At 38.9% G+C, this 27,215-nt stretch overlaps 1 protein-coding gene across 6 annotated transcripts in view; it reads right to left on the bottom strand.

Annotated features, from left to right (window-relative positions):
* AATK (apoptosis associated tyrosine kinase) overlaps positions 1-27,215 on the bottom strand; it is a 195,981-nt gene that overhangs the window by 73,189 nt on the left and 95,577 nt on the right. For 2 of the 6 annotated variants that reach the window (XM_073682586.1, XM_073682591.1), the window contains exons 2-3: positions 15,140-15,288; positions 14,610-14,624 (exon numbers count right to left, since the gene is read on the bottom strand). In XM_073682586.1, the coding sequence (XP_073538687.1) occupies positions 14,610-14,624; positions 15,140-15,288 (164 nt within the window). The remainder of the gene's footprint in view (positions 1-14,609; positions 14,625-15,139; positions 15,289-27,215) is intronic. The other 4 variants (XM_073682587.1, XM_073682589.1, XM_073682588.1 and 1 more) reach the window with 4 other exon arrangements.

Here is a 27,215-nt window from a genome sequence, read left to right as displayed (position 1 = left end):
GGCTGTGCTGTATATACTAGTTCTCCTTGTATACTAGCTGTGCTGTATATACTACTTCTCCTTGTATATTAGCTGTGCTGTATATACTAGTTCTCCTTGTATACTAGCTGTGCTGTATATACTAGTTCTCCTTGTATGCTAGCTGCGCTGTATATACTAGTTCTCCTTGTATACTAGCTGTGCTGTATATACTAGTTCTCCTTGTATATTAGCTGTGCTGTATATACTAGTTCTCCTTGTATATTAGCTGTGCTGTATATACTAGTTCTCCTTGTATACTGGCTGTGCTGTATATACTAGTTCTCCTTGTATACTGGCTGTGCTGTATATACCAGTTCTCCTTGTATACAAGCTGTGCTGTATATACTAGTTCTCCTTGTATACTGGCTGTGCTGTATATACTAGTTCTCCTTGTATACTAGATATGCTGTATATACTAGTTCTCCTTGTATACTAGCTGTGCTGTATATACTAGTTCTCCTTGTATATTAGCTGTGCTATATATACTAGTTCTCCTTGTATACTGGCTGTGCTGTATATACTAGTTCTCCTTGTATACTGGCTGTGCTGTATATACTAGTTCTCCTTGTATACTGGTTGTGCTGTATATACTAGTTCTCCTTGTATACTGGCTGTGCTGTATATACTAGTTATCCTTGTATACTGGCTGTGCTGTATAAAATAGTTTTCCTTGTATACTGGCTGTGCTGTATATACTAGTTCTCCTTGTATACTGGCTGTGCTGTATACACTAGTTCTCCTTGTATACTGGCTGTGCTGTATATACTAGTTCTCCTTGTATACTAGCTGTGCTGTATATACTAGTTCTCCTTGTATATTAGCTGTGCTGTATATAATAGTTCTCCTTGTATACTAGCTGTGCTGTATATACTAGTTCTCCTTGTATACTAGCTATGCTGTATATACTAGTTCTCCTTGTATACTGGCTGTGCTGTATATACTAGTTCTCCTTGTATACTGGCTGTGCTGTATATACTAGTTCTCCTTGTATACTGGCTGTGCTGAATATACTAGTTCTCCTTGTATACTAGCTGTGCTGTATATACTAGCTCTCCTTGTATACTGGCTGTGCTGTATATACTAGTTGTCCTTGTATACTAGATATGCTGCATATACTAGTTCTCCTTGTATACTAGATGTGCTGTATATACTAGTTCTCCTTGTATACTGGCTGTGCTGTATATACTAGTTCTCCTTGTATATTAGCTGTGCTGTATATACTAGTTCTCCTTGTATACTAGATATGCTGTATATACTAGTTCTCCTTGTATACTGTCTGTGCTGTATATACTAGTTCTCCTTGTATACTGGCTGTGCTGTATATACTAGTTCTCCTTGTATACTAGCTGTGCTGTATATACTAGTTCTCCTTGTATATTAGCTGTGCTGTATATACTAGTTCTCCTTGTATACTAGCTGTGCTGTATATACTAGTTCTCCTTGTATATTAGCTGTGCTGTATATACTAGTTCTCCTTGTATGCGAGCTGCGCTGTATATACTAGTTCTCCTTGTATACTAGCTGTGCTGTATATACTAGTTCTCCTTGTATATTAGCTGTGCTGTATATACTAGTTCTCCTTGTGTATTAGCTGTGCTGTATATACTAGTTCTCCTTGTATACTAGATATGCTGTATATACTAGTTCTCCTTGTATATTAGCTGTGCTGTATATACTAGTTTTCTTTGTATACTAGATATGCTGTATATACTGGTTCTCCATGTATACAAGCTGCGCTGTATATACTAGTTCTCCTTGTATGCTAGCTGCGCTGTATATACTAGTTCTCCTTGTATATTAGCTGTGCTGTATATACTAGTTCTCCTTGTATACTAGCTGTGCTGTATATACTAGTTCTCCTTGTATATTAGCTGTGCTGTATATACTAGTTCTCCTTGTATACTAGCTGTGCTGTATATACTAGTTCTCCTTGTATATTAGCTGTGCTGTATATACTAGTTCTCCTTGTATACTGGCTGTGCTGTATATACCAGTTCTCCTTGTATACTGGCTGTGCTGTATATACCAGTTCTCCTTGTATACTAGCTGTGCTGTATATACTAGTTCTCCTTGTATACTGGCTGTGCTGTATATACTAGTTCTCCTTGTATACTAGATATGCTGTATATACTAGTTCTCCTTGTATACTAGCTGTGCTGTATATACTAGTTCTCCTTGTATACTAGCTGTGCTGTATATACTAGTTCTCCTTGTATACTAGCTGTGCTGTATATACTAGTTCTCCTTGTATACTGGCTGTGCTGTATATACTAGTTCTCCTTGTATACTAGATGTGCTGTATATACTAGTTCTCCTTGTATACTGGCTGTGCTGTATATGTTAGTTCTCCTTGTATACTGGCTGTGCTGTATATACTAGTTCTCCTTGTATACTGGCTGTGCTGTATATACTAGTTCTCCTTGTATACTAGCTGTGCTGTATATACTAGTTCTCCTTGTATACTGGCTGTGCTGTATATACAAGTTCTCCTTGTATACTGGCTGTGCTGTATATACTAGTACTCCTTGTATACTAGTGGTGCTGTATATACTAGTTCTCCTTGTATACTGGCTGTGCTGTATATACTAGTTCTCCTTGTAAACTAGCTGTGCTGTATATACTAGTTCTCCTTGTATACTGGATGTGCTGTATATACTAGTTCTCCTTGTATACTAGCGGTGCTGTATATACAAGTTCTCCTTGTATACTGGCTGTGCTGTATATACTAGTTATCCTTGTATACTGGCTGTGCTGTATAAAATAGTTTTCCTTGTATACTGGCTGTGCTGTATATACTAGTTCTCCTTGTATACTGGCTGTGCTGTATACACTAGTTCTCCTTGTATACTGGCTGTGCTGTATATACTAGTTCTCCTTGTATACTAGCTGTGCTGTATATACTAGTTCTCCTTGTATATTAGCTGTGCTGTATATAATAGTTCTCCTTGTATACTAGCTGTGCTGTATATACTAGTTCTCCTTGTATATTAGCTGTGCTGTATATACTAGTTCTCCTTGTATACTAGCTGTGCTGTATATACTAGTTCTCCTTGTATATTAGCTGTGCTGTATATACTAGTTCTCCTTGTGTATTAGCTGTGCTGTATATACTAGTTCTCCTTGTATACTAGATATGCTGTATATACTAGTTCTCCTTGTATATTAGCTGTGCTGTATATACTAGTTTTCTTTGTATACTAGATATGCTGTATATACTGGTTCTCCATGTATACAAGCTGCGCTGTATATACTAGTTCTCCTTGTATGCTAGCTGCGCTGTATATACTAGTTCTCCTTGTATATTAGCTGTGCTGTATATACTAGTTCTCCTTGTATACTAGCTGTGCTGTATATACTAGTTCTCCTTGTATATTAGCTGTGCTGTATATACTAGTTCTCCTTGTATACTAGCTGTGCTGTATATACTAGTTCTCCTTGTATATTAGCTGTGCTGTATATACTAGTTCTCCTTGTATACTGGCTGTGCTGTATATACCAGTTCTCCTTGTATACTGGCTGTGCTGTATATACCAGTTCTCCTTGTATACTAGCTGTGCTGTATATACTAGTTCTCCTTGTATACTGGCTGTGCTGTATATACTAGTTCTCCTTGTATACTAGATATGCTGTATATACTAGTTCTCCTTGTATACTAGCTGTGCTGTATATACTAGTTCTCCTTGTATACTAGCTGTGCTGTATATACTAGTTCTCCTTGTATACTAGCTGTGCTGTATATACTAGTTCTCCTTGTATACTGGCTGTGCTGTATATACTAGTTCTCCTTGTATACTAGATGTGCTGTATATACTAGTTCTCCTTGTATACTGGCTGTGCTGTATATGTTAGTTCTCCTTGTATACTGGCTGTGCTGTATATACTAGTTCTCCTTGTATACTGGCTGTGCTGTATATACTAGTTCTCCTTGTATACTAGCTGTGCTGTATATACTAGTTCTCCTTGTATACTGGCTGTGCTGTATATACAAGTTCTCCTTGTATACTGGCTGTGCTGTATATACTAGTACTCCTTGTATACTAGTGGTGCTGTATATACTAGTTCTCCTTGTATACTGGCTGTGCTGTATATACTAGTTCTCCTTGTAAACTAGCTGTGCTGTATATACTAGTTCTCCTTGTATACTGGATGTGCTGTATATACTAGTTCTCCTTGTATACTAGCGGTGCTGTATATACAAGTTCTCCTTGTATACTGGCTGTGCTGTATATACTAGTTATCCTTGTATACTGGCTGTGCTGTATAAAATAGTTTTCCTTGTATACTGGCTGTGCTGTATATACTAGTTCTCCTTGTATACTGGCTGTGCTGTATACACTAGTTCTCCTTGTATACTGGCTGTGCTGTATATACTAGTTCTCCTTGTATACTAGCTGTGCTGTATATACTAGTTCTCCTTGTATATTAGCTGTGCTGTATATAATAGTTCTCCTTGTATACTAGCTGTGCTGTATATACTAGTTCTCCTTGTATATTAGCTGTGCTGTATATACTAGTTCTCCTTGTATACTAGCTGTGCTGTATATACTAGTTCTCCTTGTATACTAGCTATGCTGTATATACTAGTTCTCCTTGTATACTGGCTGTGCTGTATATACTAGTTCTCCTTGTATACTGGCTGTGCTGTATATACTAGTTCTCCTTGTATACTGGCTGTGCTGAATATACTAGTTCTCCTTGTATACTAGCTGTGCTGTATATACTAGCTCTCCTTGTATACTGGCTGTGCTGTATATACTAGTTGTCCTTGTATACTAGATATGCTGCATATACTAGTTCTCCTTGTATACTAGATGTGCTGTTTATACTAGTTCTCCTTGTATACTGGCTGTGCTGTATATACTAGTTCTCCTTGTATATTAGCTGTGCTGTATATACTAGTTCTCCTTGTATACTAGATATGCTGTATATACTAGTTCTCCTTGTATACTGTCTGTGCTGTATATACTAGTTCTCCTTGTATACTAGTGGTGCTGTATATACTAGTTCTCCTTGTATACTAGATATGTTTTATATACTAGTTCTCCTTGTATACTGTCTGTGCTGTATATACTAGTTCTCCTTGTATACTGGCTGTGCTGTATATACTAGTTCTCCTTGTATACTAGCTGTGCTGTATATACTAGTTCTCCTTGTATATTAGCTGTGCTGTATATACTAGTTCTCCTTGTATACTAGCTGTGCTGTATATACTAGTTCTCCTTGTATATTAGCTGTGCTGTATATACTAGTTCTCCTTGTATGCTAGCTGTGCTGTATATACTAGTTCTCCTTGTATACTAGCTGTGCTGTATATACTAGTTCTCCTTGTATACTAGCTGTGCTGTATATACTAGTTCTCCTTGTATATTAGCTGTGCTGTATATACTAGTTCTCCTTGTATATTAGCTGTGCCGTATATACTAGTTCTCCTTGTATACTAGATATGCTGTATATACTAGTTCTCCTTGTATATTAGCTGTGCTGTATATACTAGTTTTCTTTGTATACTAGATATGCTGTATATACTGGTTCTCCATGTATACAAGCTGCGCTGTATATACTAGTCCTCCTTGTATGCTAGCTGCGCTGTATATACTAGTTCTCCTTGTATACTAGCTGTGCTGTATATACTAGTTCTCCTTGTTTATTAGCTGTGCTGTATATACTAGTTCTCCTTGTATACTAGCTGTGCTGTATATACTAGTTCTCCTTGTATATTAGCTGTGCTGTATATACTAGTTCTCCTTGTATACTGGCTGTGCTGTATATACCAGTTCTCCTTGTATACTGGGTGTGCTGTATATACCAGTTCTCCTTGTATACTAGCTGTGCTGTATATACTAGTTCTCCTTGTATACTGGCTGTGCTGTATATACTAGTTCTCCTTGTATACTAGATATGCTGTATATACTAGTTCTCCTTGTATACTAGCTGTGCTGTATATACTAGTTCTCCTTGTATACTAGCTGTGCTGTATATACTAGTTCTCCTTGTATACTAGATGTGCTGTATATACTAGTTCTCCTTGTATACTGGCTGTGCTGTATATGTAGTTCTCCTTGTATACTAGATGTGCTGTATATACTAGTTCTCCTTGTATACTGGCTGTGCTGTATATACTAGTTCTCCTTGTATACTGGCTGTGCTGTATATACTAGTTCTCCTTGTATACTGGCTGTGCTGTATATACTAGTTCTCCTTGTATACTAGCTGTGCTGTATATACTAGTTCTCCTTGTATACTGGCTGTGCTGTATATACAAGTTCTCCTTGTATACTGGCTGTGCTGTATATACTAGTACTCCTTGTATACTAGTGGTGCTGTATATACTAGTTCTCCTTGTATACTGGCTGTGCTGTATATACTAGTTCTCCTTGTAAACTAGCTGTGCTGTATATACTAGTTCTCCTTGTATACTGGATGTGCTGTATATACTAGTTCTCCTTGTATACTAGCGGTGCTGTATATACAAGTTCTCCTCGTATACTGGCTGTGCTGTATATACTAGTTCTCTTTGTATACTAGCGGTGCTGTATATACAAGTTCTCCTTGTATTCTGGCTGTGCTGTATATACTAGTTCTCCTTGTATACTAGCGGTGCTGTATATACAAGTTCTCCTTGTATACTGGCTGTGCTGTATATACTAGTTCTACTTGTATACCGGCTGTGCTGTATATACTAATTTTCCTTGTTTATTAGCTGTGCTGTATATACTAGTTCTCCTTGTATACTGGCTGTGCAGTATACACTACTTCTCCTTGTATATTAGCTGTGCTGTATATACTAGTTCTCCTTGTATACTAGATGTGCTGTATATACTAGTTCTCCTTGTATACTGGCTGTGCTGTATATACTAGTTCTCCTTGTATATTAGCTGTGCTGTATATACTAGTTCTCCTTGTATATTAGCTGTGCTGTATATACTAGTTCTCCTTGTATACTGGCTGTGCTGTATATACTAGTTCTCCTTGTACATTGGCTGTGCTGTATATACTAGTTCTCCTTGTATACTGGCTGTGCTGTATATACTAGTTCTCCTTGTATACTGGTTGTGCTGTATATACTAGTTCTCCTTGTATACTGGCTGTGCTGTATATACTAGTTATCCTTGTATACTGGCTGTGCTGTATAAAATAGTTTTCCTTGTATACTGGCTGTGCTGTATATACTAGTTCTACTTGTATACCGGCTGTGCTGTATATACTAATTCTCCTTGTTTATTAGCTGTGCTGTATATACTAGTTCTCCTTGTATACTGGCTGTGCAGTATATACTACTTCTCCTTGCATATTAGCTGTGCTGTATATACTAGTTCTCCTTGTATACTAGATGTGCTGTATATACTAGTTCTCCTTGTATACTGGCTCTGCTGCATACATTAGTTCTCCTTGTATACTAGCTGTGCTGTATATACTAGTTCTCCTTGTATACTGGCTGTGCTGTATATACTAGTTCTACTTGTATACCGGCTGTGCTGTATATACTAATTCTCCTTGTTTATTAGCTGTGCTGTATATACTAGTTCTCCTTGTATACTGGCTGTGCAGTATATACTACTTCTCCTTGTATATTAGCTGTGCTGTATATACTAGTTCTCCTTGTATACTAGATGTGCTGTATATACTAGTTCTCCTTGTATACTGGCTGTGCTGCATACATTAGTTCTCCTTGTATACTAGCTGTGCTGTATATACTAGTTCTCCTTGTATACTAGCTGTGCTGTATATACTAGTTCTCCTTGTATATTAGCTGTGCTGTATATACTAGTTCTCCTTGTATACTAGCTGTGCTGTATATACTAGTTCTCCTTGTATACTAGATATGCTGTATATACTAGTTCACCTTGTATACTGGCTGTGCTGTATATACTAGTTCTCCTTGTATATTAGCTGTGCAGTATAATACTAGTTCTACTTGTATACTAGCTGTGCTGTATATACTAGTTCTCCTTGTATACTAGCTGGGCTGTATATACTAGTTCTCCTTGTATACTGGCTGTGCTTCTCCTTGTATACTAGCGGTGCTGTATATACTAGTTCTCCTTGTATACTAGCTGTGCTGTATATACTAGTTCTTCTTGTATATTAGCTGTGCTGTATATACTAGTTCTCCTTGTATACTAGATATGCTGTATATACTAGTTCTCCTTGTATACTGGCTGTGCTGTATATACTAGTTCTCCTTGTATACTGGCTGTGCTGTATATACTAGTTCTCCTTGTATACTAGAAACGCTGTATATACTAGTTCTCCTTGTATACTAGATGTGCTGTATATACTAGTTCTCGTTGTATACTGGCTGTGCTGTATATACTAGTTCTCCTTGTATACTAGATGTGCTGTATATACTAGTTCTCCTTGTATACTGGCTGTGCTGTATATACTAGTTCTCCTTGTATACTAGATATGCTGTATATACTGGTTCTCCTTGTATACTAGCTGCGCTGTATATACTAGTTCTCCTTGTATACTAGCTGTGCTGTATATACTAGTTCTCCTTGTATATTAGCTGTGCTGTATATACTAGTTCTCCTTGTATACTAGCTGTGCTGTATATTCTATTTCTCCTTGTATATTAGCTGTGCTGTATATACTAGTTCTCCTTGTATACTGGCTGTGCTGTATATACTAGTTCTCCTTGTATACTAGCGGTGCTGTATATACTAGTTCTCCTTGTATACTAGCTGTGCTGTATATACTAGTTCTCCTTGTATACTAGCTGGGCTGTATATACTAGTTCTCCTTGTATACTGGCTGTGCTGTATATACTAGTTCTCCTTGTATACTAGCGGTGCTGTATATACTAGTTCTCCTTGTATACTAGCTGTGCTGTATATACTAGTTCTTCTTGTATATTAGCTGTGCTGTATATACTAGTTCTCCTTGTATACTAGATATGCTGTATATACTAGTTCTCCTTGTATACTGGCTGTGCTGTATATACTAGTTCTCCTTGTATACTGGCTGTGCTGTATATACTAGTTCTCCTTGTATACTAGAAATGCTGTATATACTAGTTCTCCTTGTATACTAGATGTGCTGTATATACTAGTTCTCGTTGTATACTGGCTGTGCTGTATATACTAGTTCTCCTTGTATACTAGATGTGCTGTATATACTAGTTCTCCTTGTATACTGGCTGTGCTGTATATAGTAGTTCTCCTTGTATACTAGATATGCTGTATATACTGGTTCTCCTTGTATACTAGCTGCGCTGTATATACTAGTTCTCCTTGTATACTAGCTGTGCTGTATATACTAGTTCTCCTTGTATATTAGCTGTGCTGTATATACTAGTTCTCCTTGTATACTAGCTGTGCTGTATATTCTATTTCTCCTTGTATATTAGCTGTGCTGTATATACTAGTTCTCCTTGTATACTGGCTGTGCTGTATATACTAGTTCTCCTTGTATACTGGCTGTGCTGTATATACTAGTTCTCCTTGTATACTGGCTGTGCTGTATATACTAGTTCTCCTTGTATACTGGTTGTGCTGTATATACTAGTTCTCCTTGTATACTAGATATGCTGTATATACTAGTTCTCCTTGTATACTGTCTGTGCTGTATATACTAGTTCTCCTTGTATACTAGTGGTGCTGTATATACTAGTTCTCCTTGTATACTAGATATGCTGTATATACTAGTTCTCCTTATATACTGTCTGTGCTGTATATACTAGTTCTCCTTGTATACTAGATGTGCTGTATGTACTAGTTCTCCTTGTATATTAGCTGTGCTGTATATACTAGTTCTCCTTGTATACTGTCTGTGCTGTATATACTAGTTCTCCTTGTATACTAGTGGTGCTGTATATACTAGTTCTCCTTGTATACTAGATATGCTGTATATACTAGTTCTCCTTATATACTGTCTGTGCTGTATATACTAGTTCTCCTTGTATACTGGCTGTGCTGTATATACTAGTTCTCCTTGTATACTGGCTGTGCTGTATATACTAGTTCTCCTTGTACATTAGCTGTGATGTATATACTAGTTCTCCTTGTATATTAGCTGTGCTGTATATACTAGTTCTCCTTGTATACTAGCTGTGCTGTATATACTAGTTCTTGTATATTAGCTGCGCTGTACATACTAGTTCTCCTTGTATGCTAGCTGCGCTGTATATACTAGTTCTCCTTGTATGCTAGCTGCGCTGTATATACTAGTTCTCCTTGTATACTGGCTGTGCTGTATATACTAGTTCTCCTTGTATACTGGCTGTGCTGTATATACTAGTTCTCCTTGTATACTGGTTGTGCTGTATATACTAGTTCTCCTTGTATACTGGTTGTGCTGTATATACTAGTTTTCCTTGTATACTGGCTGTGCTGTATAAAATAGTTTTCCTTGTATACTGGCTGTGCTGTATATACTAGTTCTCCTTGTATACTGGCTGTGCTGTATACACTAGTTCTCCTTGTATACTGGCTGTGCTATATATACTAGTTCTCCTTGTATACTAGCTGTGCTGTATATACTAGTTCTCCTTGTATATTAGCTGTGCTGTATATACTAGTTCTCCTTGTATACTAGCTGTGCTGTATATAATAGTTCTCCTTGTATACTAGATGTGCTGTATATACTAGTTCTCCTTTTATACTAGATATGCTGTATATACTAGTTCTCCTTGTATACTGGCTGTGCTGTATATACTAGTTCTCCTTGTATACTGGCTGTGCTGTATATACTAGTTCTCCTTGTATACTAGATATGCTGTATATACTAGTTCTCCTTGTATACTAGATGTGCTGTATATACTAGTTCTCCTTGTATATTAGCTGTGCTGTATATACTAGTTCTCCTTGTATACTGGCTGTCCTGTATATAGTAGTTCTCCTTGTATACTAGCTGTGCTGTATACACTAGCTCTCCTTGTATACTGGCTGTGCTGTATATACTAGTTCTCCTTGTATACTAGATATGCTGTATATACTAGTTCTCCTTGTATACTAGATGTGCTGTATATACTAGTTCTCCTTGTATACTGGCTGTGCTGTATATACTAGTTCTCCTTGTATACTAGCTGTGCTGTATATTCTAGTTCTCCTTGTATATTAGCTGTGCTGTATATACTAGTTCTCCTTGTATACTGGCTGTGCTGTATATACTAGTTCTCCTTGTATACTAGCTGTGCTGTATATACTAGCTCTCCTTGTATACTGGCTGTGCTGTATATACTAGTTCTCCTTGTATACTAGATATGCTGTATATACTAGTTCTCCTTATATACTGTCTGTGCAGTATATACTAGTTCTTGTATACTGGCTGTGCTGTATATACTAGTTCTCCTTGTATACTGGCTGTGCTGTATATACTAGTTCTCCTTGTATACTAGCTGTGCTGCATATACTACTTCTCCTTGTATATTAGCTGTGCTGTATATACTAGTTCTCCTTGTATACTAGCTGTGCTGTATATACTAGTTCTCCTTGTATGCTAGCTGCGCTGTATATACTAGTTCTCCTTGTATACTAGCTGTGCTGTATATACTAGTTCTCCTTGTATATTAGCTGTGCTGTATATACTAGTTCTCCTTGTATATTAGCTGTGCTGTATATACTAGTTCTCCTTGTATACTGGCTGTGCTGTATATACTAGTTCTCCTTGTATACTGGCTGTGCTGTATATACCAGTTCTCCTTGTATACAAGCTGTGCTGTATATACTAGTTCTCCTTGTATACTGGCTGTGCTGTATATACTAGTTCTCCTTGTATACTAGATATGCTGTATATACTAGTTCTCCTTGTATACTAGCTGTGCTGTATATACTAGTTCTCCTTGTATACTAGCTGTGCTGTATATACTAGTTCTCCTTGTATACTAGCTGTGCTGTATATACTAGTTCTCCTTTTATACTGGCTGTGCTGTATATACTAGTTCTCCTTGTATACTAGCTGTGCTGTATATACTAGTTCTCCTTGTATACTGGCTGTGCTGTATATACTAGTTCTCCTTGTATACTAGCTGTGCTGTATATACTAGTTCTCCTTGTATACTGGCTGTGCTGTATATACTAGTTCTCCTTGTATACTAGATGTGCTGTATATACTAGTTCTCCTTGTATTCTAGCGGTGCTGTATATACTAGTTCTCCTTGTATACTAGCTGTGCTGTATTTACTAGTTCTCCTTGTATATTAGCTGTGCTGTATATACTAGTTCTCCTTGTATACTGGCTGTGCTGTATATACTAGTTCTCCTTGTATACTGGCTGTGCTGTATATACCAGTTCTCCTTGTATACTAGCTGTGCTGTATATACTAGTTCTCCTTGTATACTGGCTGTGCTGTATATACTAGTTCTCCTTGTATACTAGATATGCTGTATATACTAGTTCTCCTTGTATACTAGATGTGCTGTATATACTAGTTCTCCTTGTATACTAGCTGTGCTGTATATAGTAGTTCTCTTTGTATACTAGCTGTGCTGTATATACTAGTTCTCCTTGTATACTGGCTGTGCTGTATATACTAGTTCTCCTTGTATACTGGCTGTGCTGTATATACTAGTTCTCCTTGTATACTGGCTGTGCTGTATATACTAGTTCTCCTTGTATACTAGCTGTGCTGTATATACTAGTTCTCCTTGTATACTAGTGGTGCTGCATATACTAGTTCTCCTTGTATACTGGCTGTGCTGTATATACTAGTTCTCCTTGTATACTAGCTGTGCTGTATATGCTAGTTCTCCTTGTATACTGGCTGAGCTGTATATACTAGTTCTCCTTGTATACTAGCTGTGCTATATATACTATTTCTTCTTGTATACTGGCTGTGCTGTATATACTAGTTCTCCTTGTATACTAGCTGTGCTGTATATACTAGTTCTCCTTGTATACTGGCTGTGCTGTATATACTAGTTTTCCTTGTATTCTAGCTGTGCTGTATATACTAGTTCTCCTTGTATACTAGCTGTGCTGTATATACTAGTTCTCCTTGTATACTGGCTGTGCTGTATATACTAGTTCTCCTTGTATACTAGCTGTGCTGTATATACTAGTTCTCCTTGTATACTGGCTGTGCTGTATATACTAGTTCTCCTTGTATACTACTGGTGCTGTATATACTAGTTCTCCTTGTATACTAGATATGCTGTATATACTAGTTCTCCTTGTATACTTCTGGTGCTGTATATACTAGTTCTCCTTGTATACTAGATATGCTGTATATACTAGTTCTTGTATGCTACTGGTGCTGTATATACTAGTTCTCCTTGTATACTGGCTGTGCTGTATATACTAGTTCTTCTTCTATACTAGCTGTGCTGTATATACTAGTTCTCCTTGTATACTGGCTGTGCTGTATGTACTAGTTCTCCTTGTATACTACTGGTGCTGTATATACTAGTTGTCCTTGTATACTAGATATGCTGTATATACTAGTTCTCCTTGTATACTACTGGTGCTGTATATACTAGTTCTCCTTGTATACTAGATATGCTGTATATACTATTTCTCCTTGTATACTACTGGTGCTGTATATACTAGTTCTCCTTGTATACTAGCTGTGCTGTATATACTAGTTCTCCTTGTATACTACTGGTGCTGTATATACTAGTTCTCCTTGTAAACTAGCTGGTGCTGTATATACTAGTTCTCCTTGTATACTAGCTGTGCTGTATATACTAGTTCTCCTTGTAAACTAGCTGTGCTGTATATACTAGTTCTCCTTGTATACTAATGGTGCTGTATATATTAGTTCTCCTTGTATACTTGCTGTGCTGTATATACTAGTTCTCCTTGTATATTAGCGGTGCTGTATATACTAGTTCTCCTTGTATATTAGCTGTGCTGTATATACTAGTTCTCCTTGTATACTAGTGGTGCTGTATATACTAGTTCTCCTTGTATACTTGCTGTGCTGTATATACTAGTTCTCCTTGTATACTAGTGGTGCTGTATATACTAGTTCTCCTTGTATACTTGCTGTGCTGTATATACTAGTTCTCCTTGTATACTAGTGGTGCTGTATATACTAGTTCTCCTTGTATACTAGTGGTGCTGTATATACTAGTTCTCCTTGTATACTTGCTGTGCTGTATATACTAGTTCTCCTTGTATACTAGTGGTGCTGTATATACTAGTTCTCCTTGTATACTACTGGTGCTGTATATACTAGTTCTCCTTGTATACTTGCTGTGCTGTATATACTAGTTCTCCTTGTATATTAGCGGTGCTGTATATACTAGTTCTCCTTGTATACTACTGGTGCTGTATATACTAGTTCTCCTTGTATACTACTGGTGCTGTATATACTAGTTCTCCTTGTATACTACTGGTGCTGTATATACTAGTTCTCCTTGTATACTACTGGTGCTGTATATACTAGTTCTCCTTGTATACTAGCTGTGCTGTATATACTAGTTCTCCTTGTATACTAGCTGTGCTGTATATACTAGTACTCCTTGTATACTAGATGTGCTGTATGTACTAGTTCTCCTTGTATACTACTGGTGCTGTATATACTAGTTCTCCTTGTATACTAGATGTGCTGTATATACTAGTTCTCCTTGTATACTGGCTGTGCTGTATATACTAGTTCTCCTTGTATACTAGTTCCTTTACATTCTGCCTTTTTTATTACTCACCAAGTTGTCGATCTGCTAAATAAAACATCCGGAGCGAAAAAAAAAAAAAAGATGAGAGAATGACATCATATAGCGGTCACATGACTATAGACAGGGGGTCTATATAAAGTAACGCAGACAGGGTAGGGATCAGAGGAGGGATCACTAGAAATCAAATGGTCCCATCACAAAGCAAGGAATGGATGCCCAAACTAGAGGGGTTACAAGGTGTTACAACAACAAGGTGTAAAGATGTAGCAGAGTGAAATTTATCCTGAAGTACTTATGATGATTGGTTAGCCACTTATTTACCTGGGACTGCAGGTAAGAAAAGATCATTATTTTTAAAGGGTTAGTAATAGTTTTAAAGACTAGACTATTTATTTCTTACCTGAGTGTAGAGACTATCTGAGCATGCTGGGTGTTGTAGTTTCACACTAGAGGACAAATTCAGCTCTGCTACATCTGCATTAATCTACAGGAGACAGCTACAGATGGAGACACTGACCACACAAAGGGACACAGTTATGGTCTCCAGACATTGTTCCTACCTTGAATGTCCCTACCTTGAATCCAATGTCCCCCTTTTTGCAGCACAGACAGGCGAGCATGAGGAATATGAAAGTGATGAGTCCAGAGAACGAAACTGCCACCACCGCAAGCGAGGATGGCCAGGACAATTCACTCAGCGCTGCTCCATCTGGGGAAGGGAGGAAATGCAGGCATAGTTACCTACGTGTGGGGAGTAACAGGTAAGCATGGGGCCCTATAACCAAGCCTGTAATGGGGGCTTTACTGCATCATGAAAACATACAGAAGCAAATTCTCATAGGCATGAGGCAGACACTAATGTCATAGTTCAGGCATAATGCACACAATAATGTCACAGACACAGTGCAGGGATGATGCACACAATAATGTCACAGTGCAGGGATGATGCACACAATAATGTCACAGACACAGTACAGGGATGATGCACACAATAATGTCACAGTGCAGGGATGATGCACACAATAATGTCACAGTGCAGGGATAATGCACACAATAATGTCACAGTGCAGGGATGATGCACACAATAATGTCACAGTGCAGGGATAATGCACATAATTATGTCACAGTACCGAGATGATATACACAATGATGTCACAAAGATGTGAATTAGAGCAGAGTTTAGAGTTGCACAATATAGATATATGTATCAAAAAGGGTAAATATGAACCATCCATGATGCAACCCACTCATTGGATATATATATGGGTGGCCAATCGTTGAAAAACTATAAATTGGAGAGTGCTGAAGCAGGAAACAACGATCACATGGCCATGATATGAAAAACATGTATAAACTTTATTCAAACAGTTTTTTTCATACAGAAAAAATAGAGCAGAATGTCCAGGAAGACAAATGGGTACCAGATCAACATACAAATCATAAAAACATGGATAAAAACAAGCAGGTAACACATAAGATGCAAGTGTCTCGTCTCACCACTACCTTCCTAGGGGCATTGAGATAGGCAATAGCGCCGAAACGCGCGTCGGGGAAGCACGCATCGTGCGGGTTCTCAGTCTCCCACCTAGGTAACTATGTCTAACTGCTGATTATGTGAGACAGTAAGGATATGAGATGTTCACCTTGAGATATGGTTATTTACAATATATATAGATTTTTTTCGGGGTATCCCTTTATATATTTGCTATAGTCTCTTAAACATTTGACAATGGGGAGGAAGGTAGTGGTGAGACGAGACACTTGCATCTTATGCGTTACCTGCTTGTTTTTATCCATGTTTTTATGATTTGTATGTTGATCTGGTACCCATTTGTCTTCCTGGACATTCTGCTCTATTTTTTCTGTATGCAAAAAAATGTTTCAATAAAGTTTATACATGTTTTTCATATCATGGCCACGTGATCGTTGTTTCCTGCTTCGGCACTCTCCAACAATGATGTCACAGTACAGGGATAATGCAAGAAGAGATGTCACATTACTGGAATAATGCACACAGCGATTTCGCAGTGCAGTGATAATTCACAAAGTAATGTCACATAACAGGGATAATGTGCATAGTGATGTCACAGTACAGGGATTATGCATACAGTGATGTCACAATAGAAGGATAATAATGCACACAGTGATGTCACTGGTAATGCACACAATGATGTTACAGTACATGGATAATGTACCCTTATGATTTCAGAATAGTGGATTATTTAGTATAGTGATGTCACATTACAGGTACAACACACACAGTGATGTTAAAGCGCGGTTATAATGCACACAATGGTGTCAGAACACAAGGATAATGCACACAGTGATTTCTTAATAGTGGGATACTTAGCACTGTGATGTAACAGTACAGCAATATTGCACATGGTGATGTCAAAGTACAGGGATAATTTGCACAGTGATGTCACAGTACAGAGATGGTACACACAATGATGTCACAGTGTAGAGATAATGGAAGCAGGTATGTCACATTACAGGGATAATGCACACAGTGATGTCACAGTACAAGGATAATAAATGCATTGATGTTACAGTAAAGGGATGATGCACACCTTGAGGTCACAGTACAGGGGTAATGCACACAGTGATGTCACAATACAAGGATAATAATGCACACAGTGATGTAGCTGGTAATGCACACAATGATGCTTTAGTACATGGATAAGGTACAGTATGATTTCATAATAGTTGATTACTTAGCATAGTGATGTCACATTACAGGTACAAGGCACAGTGATGTCACAGTACTGTCACAGTGCAGATCTAATACCAATGGTACAATAGTGGTATAATTAGTGCAATGATGTCATAGTGTAGGGATACTGCATACTCTGATGTCACAATACAGGTTAAATTTACATTTATTTATATTACAGCTATGCAAACAGTAATGACATAAAACATAGTGATGTCACCATGCAAGTATTACGGTCACAAGATGGCACAGTACTGGCATAATGCAGTGATGTCACCACACTTTTCTATTCTCACACAACCCTTTTAATTAAAGTGAAATCTGTCCAGATATACATCAATTCATTCCTACTGCCATTTTGCTTTGTAACATAGGTAATCTGCCATTTTGGGCATCAGAAAAGCTGCATGACAGCTGTAGTAGAGGTCCTTTTCCTTGTACCCCAGCTGTCCCAACGGTGTGAGTATTAAACCTCTACTTCTATATGCAAATGGTCATATCGGACTTTTTGAGCGCTGAAAAAAACGGGGTGACTGCCCTGAGTGGGTGCTGAGATGGGATCCATATAGATTGTCATCCAGTAATCCACTAAATACAAAAACTATTTAGAAAAGCAGTACAATTTTCTCACCACCAGGGGGCGATATAATACAGAGACATTTAGCCATTATTTTGCAGGAAAGAGCATTTTCTGCAATAAAAACTTAACGCAACACAATTAGCCCTTGTTATTCAAAGCCGTGCCACCGATGAAGTCAGGGCCAAGCCCTTTCATGTGATGAACAAGTGTCCTGCCAAGCAAACACCATCTGATCACCATTTACTCACACTTAAAAAAATGATGTCACTTCTATTAGTTGTAAGTAAATGTAGTGATGCTGACTGTAGATTTTCCAAAATATTTGTTATGAATTCTATGTCAATGGCCATTTCGAATGCTGTATTATTATCACTTTACTCTGCAGAGAATATACAGTACAGACCAAAAGTTTGGACACACCTTCTCATTTAAAGATTTTTCTGTATTTTCATGACTTTGAAAATTGTACATTCACACTGAAGGCATCAAAACTATGAATTAACACATGTGGAATTATATACTTAACAAAAAAGTGTGAAAAAACTGAAAATATGTCTTATATTCTAGGTTCTTCAAAGTAGCCACCTTTTGCTTTGATGACTGCTTTGCACACTCTTGGCATTCTCTTGATGAGCTTCAAGAGGTCGTCACCGGAAATGGTTTTCACTTCACAGGTGTGCCCTGTCAGGTTTAATAAGTGGGATTTCTTGCCTTATAAATGGTGCTGGGATCATCAGTTGTGTTGTGCAGAAGTCAGGTGGATACACAGCTGATAGTCCTACTGAATAGACTGTTAGAATTTGTATTATGGCAAGAAAAAAGCAGCTAAGTAAATAAAAATGAGTGGCCATCATTACTTTAAAAAATGAAGGTCAGACAGTGCGAAAAATTGGAAAACTTTGAAAGTGTCCCCAAGTGCAGTTGCAAAAACCATCAAGTGCTACAAAGAAACTGGCTCACATGAGGACCGCCCCAGGAAAGGAAGACCAAGAGTCACCTCTGCTTCTGAGGATAAGTTTATCTGAGTCACCAGCCTCAGAAATTGCAGGTTAACAGCAGCTCAGATTAGAGACCAGGTCAATGCCACACAGAGTTCTAGCAGCAGACACATCTCTTCAACAACTGTTAAGAGGAGACTTTGTACAGCAGGCCTTCATGGTAAAATAGGTGCTAGGAAACCACTGCTAAGGACAGGCAACAAGCAGAAGAGACTTGTTTGGGCTAAAGAACACAAGGAATGGACATTAGACCAGTGGAAATGTTTGCTTTGGTCTGATGAGTCCAAATTTGAGATCTTTGGTTCCAACCACCGTGTCTTTGTGCGACGCAGAAAAGGTGAACGGATGGACTCTACATGTCTGGTTCCCACGATGAAGCATGGAGGAGGAGGTGTGATGGTGTGGGGGTGCTTTGCTGGTGACACTATTGGGGATTTATTCAAAATTGAAGGCATACAGAACCAGCATGGCTACCACAGCATCTTGCAACGGCATGCTATTCCATCCGGTTTGCGTTTAGTTGGACCATCATTTATTTTTCAACAGGACAATGACCCCAAACACACCTCCAGGCTGTGTAAGGGCTATTTGACCAAGAAGGAGAGTGATGGGGTGCTACGTCAGATGACCTGGCCTCCACAGTCACCAGACCTGAACCCAATCAAGATGGTTTGGGGTGAGCTGGACCGCCAAGTCAAGGCAAAAGGGCTAACAAGTGCTAAGCATCTCTGGGAACCCCTTCAAGATTGTTAGAAGACAAAACTATGAATTAACACATGTGGAATTATATACTTAACAAAAAAGTGTGAAACAACTGAAAATATGTCTTTTATTCTAGGTTCTTCAAAGTAGCCACCTTTTGCTTTGATGACTGCTTTGCACACTCTTGGCATTCTCTTGATGAGCTTCAAGAGGTAGTCACCGGAAATGGTTTTCACTTCACAGGTGTGCCCTGTCAGGTTTAATAAGTGGAATTTCTTGCCTTATCAATGGGGTTGGGACCATCAGTTGTGTTGTGCAGAAGTCAGGTGGATACACAGCTGATAGTCCTACTGAATAGACTGTTAGAATTTGTATTATGGCAAGAAAAAAGCAGCTAAGTAAAGAATGTGAATGTACAATTTTCATAGTCATGAAAATACAGAACAATCTTTAAATGAGAACGTGTGTCCAAACTTTTGGTCTGTACTGTATATATATAATAGGATTATATTCTTGTACATAGAAACAGTATTATAGTAGTTATATTCTTGTACATTTTTGATGCGTTTTAGCCGCGTTTTTTTCAGCGCGGAAATGCATCAAAAACGCTAGGTAATCCGTCTGCCAGCTAATGCAATGACAATCCTGATGTGCTGTGCACATGGTGCGGAATTTTCTGCTCAGGATTGTCATTGCGTTTAAATATGCAGCATGTCCATTATACAGTGCATTGTGAAAGTATTTGGCCCCCTTGAACTTTTCTACCTTTTGCCACATTTCTGGCTTCAAACATAAAGATATAAAATTGTAATTTTGTTGGGGAAGAATCAACAACAAGTGGGACACAATCGTGAAGTGGAACGAAATTTATTGGATATTTTAAACTTTTTTAACAAATTAAAAACTGAAAAGTGGGCGTGCAATATAATTCGGCCCCCTTCAGTTAATATTTTGTAGCGCCCCCTTTTGCTGTGATTACAGCTGCAAGTCGCTTGGGGTATGTCTCTATCAGTTTTGCACATTGAGAGGCTGAAATTCTTGCCCATTCTTCCTTGCAAAACAGCTTAAGCTCATTGAGGTTGGATGGAGGGCGTTTGTGAACAGCAGTTTTCAGCCCTTTCCACAGATTCTCGATTGGATTCAGGTCTGAACTTTGACTTGGCCATTCTAACACCTGGATACGTTTATTTTTGAACCACTCCATTGTAGATTTTGCTTTATGTTTGGGATCATTGTCTTGTTGGAAGATAAATCTCCGTCCCAGTCTCAGGTCTTTTGCAGACTCAAACAGGTTTTCTTTCAGAAAGGTCCTGTATTTGGCTCCGTCCATCTTCCCATCAATTTTAACCATCTTCCCTGTCCCTGCTGAAGAAAAGCAGACCCAAACCATGATGCTGCCACCACCATGTTTGACAGTGGGGATGGTGTTTTGAGGGTGATGAGCTGTGTTGCTTTTATGTCAAACATATCATTTTGCATGGTGGCCAAAAAGTTCGATTTTGGTTTAATCTGACCAGAGCACCTTATTCCACATGTTTGGTGTGTCTCCCAGGTGGCTTGTGGCAAACTTCAAACGAGACTTTTTATGGATATCTTTGAGAAATGGCTTTCTTCTTGCCGCTCTTCCATAAAGGCCAGATTTGTGCAGTGTACAACTGATTGTTGTCCTATGGACAGACTCTCCCACCTCAGCTGTAGATCTCTGCAGTTCATCCAGAGTGATCAGTCTTCTCTTTGTTCGAGATGAAAGTTTAGAGGGACGGCCGGGTCTTGGTAGATTTGCAGTGGTCTGATACTCCTTCCATTTCAATATGATCGCTTGCACAGTGCTCCTTGAGATGTTTAAAACTTGGGAAATCTTTTTGTATCCAAATCCGGCTTTAAACTTTGCCACAACAGTATCTCGGACCTGCCTGGTGTGTTCCTTGGTCTTCATGATGCTCTCTGCACTGGAAACAGAACCCTGAGACTATCACAGAGCAGGTGCATTTATACGGAGACTTGATTACACACAGGTGGATTCTATTTACCAGTCATTTAGGACAATATTGGATCATTCAGAGATCCTCACCGAACTTCTGGAGTGAGTTTGCTGCACTGAAAGTAAAGGGGCCGAATAATATTGCAGTCCCCACTTTTCAGTTTTTAATTTGTTAAAAAAGTTTTAAAATATCCAATAAATTTCGTTCCACTTCACGATTGTGTCCCACTTGTTGTTGATTCTTTCCAAAAAAATTTGAATTTTATATCTTTATGTTTGAAATGTGGCAAAAGGTAGAAAAGTTCAAGGGGGCCAAATACTTTCACAATGCACTGCATGTAGCGTTTCTGCATCGTTTCCCGCCCATTGACTTCAACTGAATCGCAGCAAACTCGCAGGTATAAATATATTTGCGGATTTGCTGCGGTTGTTCGCTGCGTATTTGACTAGTCAATGGGTCAAATACGCTGCAAAAACGCACATAGGCTGGTACCCAGGTCGGCTGGGAAAGACTACTTCTCCCACCATCCGACCGCCGCACCCGCTGATAACAGCGAGAGCGGCATGGCTGAAGGGAGCAGTAGTGTCTTCAGCCGAGCCGGCGTGTGCGCGTTGTAAAAAAACACCTATGCTCACCTGTCCGGCATCACCCGCCGCCCTCTCGGTGTCCTCGTGATGTCCCCCGGCGACGCAATCACCCGGCGGCCGGCGGTATACTGACAGGAGCGCGCTCGTTGGAGATCAGCTGAGAGCTCTGGGACCTCAGCTTACGGCACCGGTGCTGCGTGGGAACATTCGTGAGAATGTTCCCACGTATCACTGATGCTTTATGCCACCGGGGCTGATCAGCGGATGTTCATCAGATGAACCCAAGTGACCTCACTCCTGCAGCAGAGCAATGTACACTGACAGGAGTAATTACACTCCTGTCAGTGTACAGTCCTGTCTTCTACAGCAGTCATATCAGTGATTGATGTGACAATTGTACAAGTGCCCCGGAACGCCAGGGGACAATCTGGATTACGTCGTGACGGCGGACAGGTGAGGGATATGGTGGTTTTTTATTTTTATTTTTTTTTACAGAAGATCGAGGGCTTCGGGGATTGAGAGCACAATAAAAAAATTATTAAAACTGTGTGTCATTTTATTTCAATAAAATACTTTATTCTGGGGCTGTCTTTATTGAAAAAGTGTTGAAAACTTAACTACAGGGTTAGTAATGGGGGCATCTTATAGACGCCTCTCCATTACTAACCTGGGCTTCATGTCGGCCGCTAATACAAGGCGGACATGAACCCCAACTCCATTACTCCACTCGCCACAGCTACACAGCAGTGGGAAGAGGCTAAGCGCCAGATTTGGTGCATCTTATGGATGCGCCATTTCTGGGACTGCTGAGGGGTGATATTATTAGCCGCGGAGGGGGCTAGTATCCATGGCCCCTTCCCTGGCTATTAATATCAGCCCGCAGCTGTCTGTTTAGCCTTTGCTGGTTAGATTTTATAGGGGGACCCTACGTCAATTTTTTTTTAGGTCCCCCTATAATCTAGCCAGTAAAGGCTAAGCAAACAACTGTGAGCTGTTATTAATAGCCAGGGAAGATTTTTGGCTAATGGCCCCTTCCACGGCTACTAATATCAGCCCTCAGTGGTCGGCTTTCCCTCTGCTGGTTATGAAAATGACACGGGAGTCCATGCCATTTTTTTTTAACATTTTAGGCTCTGTGCCCACAATTCAGAATTAGCAGCGCTTTGGACACATATTTTTGCTGCGTTCAAAACACTGTGTTCTATTGAACACAGGTAAATCCACATGTGTTCACTGAACGATGCGGATTTATCACATTCAATACACTCTAGTCGTCAAATTTCTGTTGTGGAGACTAGAGACTCCGCAAGACAATTTGACATACTGTGGTCCTGAAAGACGTGCGGGCATGTCATTGTCTGCGGGTGATCCTCAGTCTCAGATGCACGCATAGCGGACATGGGATTTCTAGAGATCCCATCCGCTATGCTGTAACATCTGGACATTGCGGGTTTGACGCTGCATAAACATGCAGCTTCAAACCTGCAGTGCATAAACACGCAGATTCAAACCTGCAGCAGCTCCTGATCGTGGCTACGTACCCAAACTCACCCGCTGCATGGCAAGACGCTGGTCTCCACTGCAGATTTTGATTGATTGAAGTGTCATTATATGCGGTGGATTCACATATACTAACAACAAAAGTGCGATATTAGAACACAGCGTTTTGGATGCAGCAAAAATACGCTGAGTCCAAAGCACTGCTTGTTACTGATCAGGGGAATGTAGCGGCTAAAGAAACAGCTGTGAGATGTTATTATTAGCCAGGGAACGTGTTTGCACCTTCCTAGGCTTAAAATAGCAGCTCACAGCTGCCCCAGAAATTACATGAATGGAAATGCTAATGAGATTGGGTGTATAGGATTAGCTGACACCTAGCTCTTTTGTTTGGTGATGACAAGGTGTCAATCAGACCCTTTCATTACCAAACCTAATTAAAGTAAAGTAAAGAGTTAAATAAACACACACACACACACACACACACACACAGAGCAAACACTTTATTTGAAATACAACAGGCACATTCTTTAATCATTTAAATTAACCAATATACTCACCCCAGTTCGGACTGTAATCCAAGGGTTAAAGCAATGTCCCACGTTTCTTTTTTCAAATAACTTTATTTAGCTCCAAAAGTATTCATTGATGTACAAAACCGCATTAAAAATGCATCAAAAAACGCATCAAAACCATGTCAAAATCGCGGCAAAATGGGCGTTTTTTTCTGCAACATTTTTCCTGCCAAGAGATGCGGAAATGCTGCAGAAATTTCTGCAATCAAATCCTGAACGTGCGCACATAGCCTTATAGTAGTTATATTCTTGTATATAGAAGCAGCATTTTAGTAGTTATATTCCTGTACACAATGGACAGTATTATAGTAGCTATATTGTTGTACATAGGGGCAGTAGTATAGTAGTTATATTCTTGTACATAGGGGCAGTATTATAGTAGTTATATTCTTGTACATAGGGAGCAGTATTATATTAGTTATATTCTTGTATATGGGAGCAGTATTATAGTAGTTATATTCTTGTATATAGGGGCAGTATTATACTAGTTATATTCTTGTACATAGGGGCAGTATTATAGTAGCTATATTCTTGTACATAGGGGCAGTATTATAGTAGTTATATTCTTGTACATGGGGCAGTATTATAGTAGTTATATTGTTGTACATAGGGGGCAGTATTATAGTAGTTATATAAATGTACATAGGAGCAGTATTTTAGTAGTTATATTCTGGTATATAGGGGGCAGTATTATAGTAGTTATAGAAATGTATATAGGAGCAGTACTTTAGTAGTTATATTCTTGTACGTAGAGACAGTATTATAGTAGTTCTATTCTTGTATATAGGAGCATTTTTTTAGCAGTTATATTCTTGTACATGGAGCAGTATTATAGTAGTTATATTCTTGTTCATAGGAGTAGTATTATAGTAGTTATATTCTTACACATAGGAGCAGTATTATAGTAGTTATATTCTTGTACATAGCGGGCAGTATTATAGTAGTTATATTCTTGTACATAGCGGGCAGTATTATAGTAGTTATATTCTTGTACATGGGAGGCAGTATTATAGCAGTTATATACTTGTATATAGGAGCAGCATTATAGTAGTTATATTCTTTTACATAGGAGCAGTATTATAGTAGTTATATTCTTGTACATAGGGAGCAGTATTATAGTAGTTATATTCTTGTACATAATGTGACAAAGTCACTGGCAGAATACTGGAGGGGAGATACGTGTCTCTGAGACTATATGCTTCAGTGATGTAAAACATGGAGATTTTTCCTGCACATTAGGTGCAGAGAGGGTTAATAGCCAGAGTTACAAGGGCATGCTTTACAAGTGGATAGCTAAGTGCTGGGAGGGAAGCTATCCACCCTATCTCCACTCCAGTGGTTTAGGGGATATAAAAAGCCAGCCTTTTGACTCAGAAGGTGGTCAGTATCTGGAGGCCAGCTCCAGAGAGAGGAGCATGTGTTTGTTCCTGCTGAACCTGAACCGTGTGGTTTTTGCTAACCCGGAGTGGCCGGACCCCGGCTGGTGCAAGGACTTTGCTGGACTCTTTTCCTATTTTTGTTTGCCATTAGGCCGGATGGACTATGTTTATTTTCCATGAACTTCTTATTGGTTTATGCTGCACAATAAACCAACTGAAAATTTAAAGAGACAGTATTCCGTTTATACCTCAATGCGTAGCCGAGTGAGCCGATCTACCACAATAGGGACAGTATTATAGTAGTTATATTCTTGTACATAGGGGCAGTATTATAGTAGATATATTTTTGTACATAGGTACAGTATTATAGTAGATATATTCTTGAACATAGGGGCAGTGTTATTGTGAGGAAAGTGCAACTTCATGATCATGATGAATTCTTTATTTCCACTATGAAAAAGTACAAAAACGTTAGTGCAGTTTAAAATATGATAGACAATTTAAAACATTCATCTATGCATTTCAGGTGAGTACACCCCAAGTTTGATAACTTGTCTTGGTACTGTAGTTTACCCATTCCTTTAATAACATTGGTCACTCTTCTCTGCACTCGCTCTCAGTGGCGTAACTTGAAGCTTGTGGGCCCCAATGCAAAAGCTCCAACTGGGCCCCCAATTATTGCATGGGTTTAATAGTAATGATTTTTTATATGGGCCAAAGAGACCTTTGGGGCCCGCAAGGCTCCAGTGCCTCAGTGCGATTGCAACCTATGCACCAGTTTAGTTACGCCCCTGCCTGCTCTAGTTCAGCTATGTCCTTCTTATATACTGTATGGTAAACCAAAATTGTACACAGTATCTAAGCGTGGCCGAAATAGTGACTGATATAGAAGAAAACTGTGTTCTTGCCATGAAAATCTATGCTTCTTTTATTGCATCCCATTATTTTATTTGCCTTTGCAGCCGCTGTCTGGCACTGGCCACTAAAGTTTAGTTTGTCTTCCACCCATACTAACGGCTTGACATTACATTGATTTGGTGGTGGAACCAGTCGTACGGTCATTTCTCCAACGTGTTCCAAGAGCTGTTTTTCCAACAATTCAATGCTAGGCTGCATGTTACTTCTGGTACTGTGAGCAGCATCTCCGGACTTGACTCCCATCGGGCACATCTGAGACGTCGTTCGTTGGTCATTACACAGGGAGCTGCCAGCAGCGGATCTTGATGATTTGCCCAAGTGCATTCAGCTCAGCAGAACATTCCTCAGATTACTGTTAATAACCTTACTGATAGTAGCTAAAGCTGTAAGTGGGATATCTGTGCGTCGCGCTCATACTTGATACAGAGTAAATTGAGATCTTTTGAAAATTTTGTTTTCAATTTTTTCATCATTTGCATATCTTTATTAACATAACTATCCATCCTATGATTTCCATAACTCTACTACCTTGGTGTTCCAATTTCAATGTACGGTGTATGTATGTATGTATGTATGTACAGTATATATATATATATATATATATATATATATATATATATATATATATACACAGTTGTGCTCAAAAGTTTACATACCCCGGCAGAATTTTTCCTTTCTTGGCCTTGTTTCAGAGAATGTGAATGA

This window comes from Phyllobates terribilis, unplaced genomic scaffold, assembly GCF_046119375.1.
Source record: "Phyllobates terribilis strain yellow unplaced genomic scaffold, ASM4611937v1 Scaffold_5__5_contigs__length_657084704, whole genome shotgun sequence".
NCBI lineage: Eukaryota > Metazoa > Chordata > Amphibia > Anura > Dendrobatidae > Phyllobates > Phyllobates terribilis.
The sequence above is the reverse complement of the archived record's forward strand: the minus strand, read 5'-3'. Positions and strand labels throughout refer to the sequence as shown.